The 7,199-nt window shown below is 64.2% G+C and overlaps 1 protein-coding gene across 1 annotated transcript in view; it reads right to left on the reverse strand.

Moving 5' to 3' along the window:
• Positions 1–2,978: 2,978 nt before the first annotated feature.
• The window catches only part of CFAP46 (cilia and flagella associated protein 46), a 111,596-nt gene continuing 107,375 nt past the window's right edge, over positions 2,979–7,199 (reverse strand). The window contains exons 65-69 of the mRNA XM_077762922.1: positions 6,614–6,726; positions 5,284–5,365; positions 4,754–4,890; positions 4,534–4,653; positions 2,979–3,602 (exon numbers count right to left, since the gene is read on the reverse strand). Coding sequence (XP_077619048.1) covers positions 3,478–3,602; positions 4,534–4,653; positions 4,754–4,890; positions 5,284–5,365; positions 6,614–6,726 — 577 coding nt within the window. The 3' untranslated portion in view covers positions 2,979–3,477. The remainder of the gene's footprint in view (positions 3,603–4,533; positions 4,654–4,753; positions 4,891–5,283; positions 5,366–6,613; positions 6,727–7,199) is intronic.

Below are 7,199 nucleotides of genomic sequence, written 5' to 3' on the forward strand. Positions count from 1 at the left end.
ACTGCCTCGCCCACCCGCGGGGCTCACCCTCCGTGCGCAGAGGACCCTCTGTCCGGCCGCACTGGGCCTTCCGTGTTGGCAAGCGGCCCGCAGGAGGGTGAGGTGCTTTAACAAGAATTCTTGTTAAAGAGGTTGTGTGTGGTGTTGAGCTCCGTGCTGACCGCACGCGGGAGCGAGCGGGGACGCAGGCGGAGAGAAACCTGACGGTCCCCCGGGCACTGTGTGGCCTGGGAGTGCTTTTTCCTCTGCTTCTTTTTATTCTCCAAATTCCCTACAGGAGGGCATCTTGTTAGGGGGAAAAAGTCCTTGTTTTGAAAACACGGAAATCATTATTTTCAAGACATAAATTGATAAATGGAACTTTCAGAAAGGTGATTGACAAGCAAGCAGAGAACTCATCAGAGTTTGCACGGTGTTGCAGTGAGGGCCCCGTGCGCCTGCCCGGCTGGGACACTCGGGTCTGAGGGCGGAGAGGTCGGGCCCCAGCCCCGGGCGGCCAAGCCCCCTGATCTGCGCTTCCCAGACGAGAGGACGGGCCCACGGCCAGAGGCACCGGCTCAAGGTCACGCTGGGCTCCGGGCCGCTCCCACCCCGCCCCCCACGAGGGGCTCACGGGGTGCAGGGAAGGCAGGGCGTGGGCAGGGCGGCCTCCCAGAGCCTCGGGGCCCCCGAGACGTAGAGCGAGCGGATGTGGTCACGCTTCCTCGAGGGCTGTCCGCCGCTCCAATTATGTTCCTCTATTGTCACCAATAAATTCCAAGTGATCCTTTTTGTCCGTACAGTTTTTGGGGTTACATAAATTCCACCTTTGCAATTTTTCTGTGCTTGAATATATTACGGGATGCCACTGGCGCTACAGAAGCTAATTGATAATGTGATTTGTTATGTTGCTGGGGCATAATTCAGAAAGTTATTTCAAAGCCTCCGATGTCCAGACCAGTGCTCGTGCTCCATCTCTCTCACGGGAGCAGACACACTAGAAGGTAAAAAATGTGGTGCTGCACGGATGAAATATTTCCAGAGGCTTTTATTCTTGTTGTTTGGGCGCGTGCCAACATCTTTCTAGAAGGAGGCTCATATATCCACGGCTGCTCTGATTTGAATTTATTCCCTGATCATTAGTTAGCTTCTTTTGTTAACTGGAAGAAGTATGTGTCTATGTTTGAGGAAAGGAAAAAAATTAAAGAAAAAGAGGGGAATCACCGTCTTTCGATGCTATTGAAGACAAGCTGTTTTTAAACTTTTTGTGTTGAATGATGATGCGCAGGAAGTTGTGAACATGTTGCCGACGGCACCGTCCCCACCGCTTCCCCCGTGGTGGCTTCTGACGCGGGAGACCGGGGCCCCCACCGGCGTGGCACCGTGCACGGGCCGCGGCGCGCGCTCACTTGGGCCAGGCGGGCAGGCGCGGGGCAGCTGTGGGTGCAGCTCTGTGCGGTGGTTTCGGGCGCCCCCCCCGCCCCCCCCGGGCACTGGGGCCCCCGTCCCCAGCAGCAGCGGTCTGTCCTTCCGCTCCGGGGCTTGGTCACCGTGAGAACGCTGCATCGATGCCATCTTTGCCGCGTGGCCTCGTTGGCTCCGGCTCCTGCACGCCACACAGCGCCCCTCAGTCGTGCAGGGGCCGGCCGCTCCCTCCTCATTTGAGCCCCACACGGACGTGCCCAGAGCTGGTTTCACCTTCACGGCGAAGCACACACGGTGCTTCTGGGCGTCTTGCTCTCTTGGAGAAAAGCTGCCGTGAGCAGGCACGCGCGCTGTGTGCACGGCCGCCCGTGTCTCGGGGACGCGCGCCGGGGCTGCGGCGGCTGCTCACACGCTGACTGCGTGCGGGGTTCATGAGACACGCCGCCCCGAGGGGCTGCCCCGTCCCGCCGGCCGCCCGTCTGCCGGCACCTTCCCTAGCGTTTCCGGGGTCGCCAGCTTTTAGTCCCGCAGCTCTGGGAGGCGCTGATGCGTCACGGCGGCCGTCTCCGCACTCTCCCCGCAGTATGTGGCCTGTCCTAGGCTCCGGCCCAGGAGGTGCCAGTGCTGGTCCCTGTGGCCCAGAGCGGGGAGGCCGTGCTGCTGGGCAGGGGCCTGCCACCAGCGCCGGGACTCGGGCGCCACCCACCCGCCTCGCCTGTGCCCGGGGACGGACCCCCGAGTACTCGTACCGTGTCCTGCCTGCTTAGCTCCTGGGCCTCAGCCCAGATGGGGACCAGCGGTCACTGGCCTGAGGCCTGGCATCCTCTGGCCTTGGGGTGGCTGCCTCTGGCTCCCAGGTGGCCCCAGAGCTGGTGCTCAGAGGCCTGGAGAGGGCGCTCCTGGTGGCCCCCAGGGCCAGCATGCCCAGGCCGTGCTGCTGGGCTCCTGGGGACAAGGACACTCTGTGGCCTGGCCTTGGCACGTCCGAGGGGCTGCTGGCCAGGACCCAGTGCCTGAGGAGACGCTGACCCTTCCCGTCCCCCCAGCTACGGACCGTCTAATGAGAGACCTGGAGCTGGCTCTCCCTTGTCCCTTGGCCACAGCCTGGGAGACCCCTGGGACGCGGGGTCCTCGCCACCCAGCCTCCCACCCGAGGCTCCACGCAGGCCAGGCTGGCGCCATTCTTCCTGGGCCATCCTCAGCTCTGGCCCGGGTGTCCAGGCCTGGGGCGGTGGCTTCTTCCGGGGCTGTCCTCGCGTGTGGCTGAAGGCCCGCTCTGGTGGAGACGCCGCTGCTGTGTGTCCCACGCTGGGGGCGCCCGAGAGCCACTTCCCACCTCCAGCCACATGTGGTTATTCCACACGGAGCCTCCGGTTGCCTCCTGGGGGCCCGGCCTCAAGGGCACATCTATGGGCACCTCCCGCTCGCCTCCTCCGGGCTTGACCTCATTCATTCATGCATTCACTCAGCAAACACTGGCTGGGCCCCGACCTGCAATGGTGCCAGACCCAGCGCCCCTCCAGGGACTCGAGCCAGGCTGTGCACCTGGGGTCACAGACGCCGCACCGCAGACACGGGATTTAGTTGTTTTTACTAAAGCACATCTACCCCCAGGGGCCGGGGCGCAGCGGTCACGGTGGGCCTCCAGGACTGTGAGCCTCCCCCCAGGGAGGCTGACCTCCAGAGCCCCCCTGGAGCTGAAGACCGGCGGGAGGTGGAGGCCACTCCTCGTCCCAGACCCAAGCCCACGTCCAGCCGGCTCCCCCACCGTGGGCCCCTCGGGGATGCACAGGGCAGGGGAGGGTTCTGGGGGTCCATGCAGCTGCAGATGTGCCCCTCACCCCATGCCCCCTGCGGAGCCCCCAGAGATATTCCCCTCCCCTCGGAGCGGGCCCTGGGCATGCTGGGTGGGGCAAGGAGGAAGCCCCAGACCCGGCCGGATCAGGAGGGCCCAGCGTGGCCCCGTGCAGAACTGGGGCTCGCGACAGGGCAGCTGGAGGAGGGGAGCCTACGGGTGGGGGCGTGGGCGATGGGTCCTTGGAGGGGCCGTCGAGATCCGTGTCCTCGGGGGAGTCACCCGATGGCCAGGTGTGGCAGCCCGTACAGGACCGGGTTGAGGATGATGAGGAGCTGCTCAGAGCCACGGGGCTGTGGCCGGGGGGACGGCAGCTTGTTCTTGAAGGTCCTCAGAGGCTCATCTGTAGAGAGCGGGACAGCGCTGGGGTGAGCACAGCTCACGGGGGCAGGACGCCCGGGCCGAGCAGGGCTCCCGGCACACGGTGGGCGAGGGGGCCCCTGACTGCCCCAGACGCGGCCCTGAACACGGACCCTGCCACACGCCCATCCCCGGGACGCCGAGGCCCACCCGTGCCCTCCAGACCATCCCCCACTCTGAGTGTGAGGCGTCCAGAAAGTTCCACCAGCTCGGGGCCTCCTCCTGCCACCAGCTGGCTGCCACCACTGACTGGGGGGCGGGGGCTGCACGGCAACCATGGCTCTGCCCCTTCCTTTCGACGCACATCATCTTGGGACAACAGAGCACGCAGGCCACGGCTTCCTCTCCTGCTGTCCCCAAAGCGGCCGGGCAGCTCCGCCCGCCACTGCCTCTTTCTAGACGCTCTCTACCTTCGTGCACCTGCTGACACCAGGCCCTCCCTCATTCATTCATTCAACAAGCACTTATTGTTCGCAACTGTGGACCGTGTAACCTTTTGTGTTGTGTGTTTGCAGACTCCATTGTAAGTCACCCTGGATAAACCGCTTAGTTATGGCAGGTTGTTCCGTTAGCGTGCTGCTGCAGCTACCGGCTGCTGTCGGGCTTCAGGTTCTCAGCCCCAGCGCCCCGTGTGAGACGCGAAGGGGTGTCCGTCTGCTCCGAAGAACCAAGTGCTGGGTCCCCCTGCTCAGAAAGCACACCTGGGCTTTCAGAGCCTGTGTCACTTGAACTGTTCTAAGACAGATGAGCACTTCTAACGCCCAGGATGTTTCCCCTACGGATTTAGGCGCCCCTGACACTGCCATTCTGTCCGCGTGTGTGGAGCCAGGAGGTGGACACGCTGGCCTGCGGGGACACGGGCAGGGACACGGGCAGGGACGTGGGCAGGGACACGGGCTGGGAGGCAGCCCTGCCTGGCAGAGGATGAGCAGGGACGTGGAACAGCTTGTTGCCATGGTTATTCGTGTGACCAGCTCCCGTCTTCCGAAGGAGATGGACGGCTCTCCCGATCGGCCTGCCAACTGCCAACAGATCTAGGAAAGAAACATCCCTCAGACTGGCCGGGGGCCCCACGGGCAGGCCCCCGGGGGGCCCTCGGGGTGGTGGCAGCCTGGGGCAGCCGCACCCACTCACTTTCCCACAGGACGCTGGCCCGCAGCGCGTTGTCCTGCAGGAAGGTCGGCCACTGGTTTGCCAGGATGCTCCTGACACCCACCAGACTCAGAAGGATGGCAGTCTCGATGGGCTTCTCCAGGGACAGCTGGGCCACACTGCGGGGGGACCACGATCCGATGTGACCGCCTGAGCCATCCCCAGTGCGCAGCCCAAATAGCACCAAGTATGGACGTGCGAGTTTGGATGGACAGCTCTCCAAGTTCTTGGAAGAATCGAGAATGCCCTCCAGCCCCAGCGGATTAAATGTCATCTGCGGGGGCCCTGCAGGCCTTGTGGGGAGCTCCCAGCCCTCCCAGCTTCCGGTTCCGTCCCCGGGGCCTGTGCCTCCACAGCGTCCCCACCGGACTTTTCCAGGGAAGGGTTCGGGGACAGATGGTGGAGCCCTGGCTCCCTCAGGGTCTCTGCCTTCCCTCCACAGCCCCTCCCAGGAGCCCCCCCCCCCGTTAGGGGGAGGGGCGAGGCTGCCGGTGCAGGGGGGCGTCAGGTACCTCTTGTTCTCCGAGTGCTCCGTGTGCCGCCGCAGGCTCTCGTACGACCGCGTCAGGCCCAGCAGGACCATCATCTGGCACGCTGCGGGGCCAGGGGGCGGCTCTCAGCGCTGCAGCCCGGCCGGCGGCCTGTCCCGAGCTGGGACCTGACGTCCGCAGGCCTCGCCCAAGGCCCCCTGGCTACCCGCGCTCGTGGGAACATTATTTGCTTTGGGAACCCCACACCTTCCACAGGCGCCTGGCGCAAGCGGGCGGGCGCAGGGCGGCAGGGAGGGCGGGGCGCGCCCCGAGGGGTCTGCCCAGGCCCCCCGGCTCAGTGGAGGCTCTCGGCTCCAGGCTTGCTGTGGGAGGCGTGGTGGGAGGGGGTGTCTCACATGTTGACAGTCACTCGCCGTGGCCTCGGGCCCACTGAGACAGGGGCCAGTGTCTGAAGTGTGACACCTGGCTGTGGACGTGCAGGGAGCCCCGCAGACAGAAGTGGACCCCCCACCCCCTACAGTGACCTGGCTGAGGGCGTTTAGGGGGCTGTCCCCAGGGGCAGGCAGGACCTCCAGAGGGTGTGGACAAGCCTTGGTCGGGAATCGGGAGCCCCAGGGGCACCTGATGATTTCACACACCATCTCGCCGAGAAGGCTTGGAATTAAGTTTCAGAAAGGCCTTGTTTCCACTGTCCCTTTGGCGCAAGGACTCTGCCAGGGGACAGACTTCTGGGAAGGGGGGGGGTGTTGGCCTCACCCCCATCTCCAGAGGGCTGGGAAGGAGACAAGCACCAGGTGTGTGGGGCAGGCGGGCAGTGACCCTGGGACAAGTGTCCACGTGCTGCCATCAGGGGGTCATCTAGAGGGCATCTCCGAGGGGTCCCCGAAAAAGCTCTCCTAGTGACTATGCTGTGACTGAAGAGGTGACTCAAGGGTGAGCCAGACCACCCGCTCAGAAGTCCCCAGTGGACGGTCAGAGGGCACACAAGGCCCAGAGTGCCCACGTTTATGCTAGAAGGAGTGGTGGGGGCCATGATCAGTGGGTTCCGGGAATGCCCACCCCCCTCCTCCTGGACTCTGCAGGCACAGCCCCGGGGGGCTGACCCCCCAGCTCCTGACTCTGGCTGGGCCTGCCAGGTCCAGAACTCTGAACTGGCAGGAGGGGGAGGGCAGAGGGGCTTCCCCCAGAGCCCTGCTGTGCTTCTAGGCAGGCCCCAGCCCTCGGAGCCCTTCCTCAAACAGTCATGCCCGATGGAGACACAGGGACCCTGCTCTGCCCCTGTGCAGACTCATCTCGACCGCTGGGGTCCTGGCAGAGTGTCAGGCTTCGGGAGCACTGAGGGCTGTCTCACCTTCTAGGTTCATGGCAGCCAACCTTTCCACCATTATGTGGGACAGGAAGCTCTCCATCCCATAGAAGAAGAAGCCACTGCAGTTACCCAGGAGCTGCTCCCACTCGGCCTGGCTGCAAAGGGAAAGAGGGCGGCCCGGTGGGTGGAGCCAGAAACAGGCGGCAGGTGTCGCAGGGCTGCAGCCAGGACCCGGTCTGTCCTGAGGCCTTAGGGCTGCAGCTGCAGCTGCAGGTGCGACAAACTCTCGGGCGGTGTTTCTAAAGCAAAGCGCGCCCCGTGCTCTCCGCTCTCCATCCCATCCCTCCGCTCAGACAGAACTAACGTCCACCCTCCTGGTGCCCACGGTTGCCCTCAATCTTGGGTTCTACCCATGTGGTTCTCTTGAGAAGGGACGTCCCGTCCTTGGAATAAACCTTCATTTCACTGCGCAGCGGCTTTGGAAAGTGCTAGAAGGACATTTCCCTAATGCCCAACCTCTCCCAGGTCTCTGAGACCACGCACAGGTGAGCATCCCTGCTCGCAGCCGCAGTCCTGCCGCATTCCAGGAGGCCCCGCCCACCGACCCACGTCACCTTTCCGAGGCCCT

This window comes from Crocuta crocuta, unplaced genomic scaffold (assembly GCF_008692635.1).
Source record: "Crocuta crocuta isolate KB4526 unplaced genomic scaffold, BGI_CrCroc_1.0 scaffold466, whole genome shotgun sequence".
Lineage (NCBI taxonomy): Eukaryota > Metazoa > Chordata > Mammalia > Carnivora > Hyaenidae > Crocuta > Crocuta crocuta.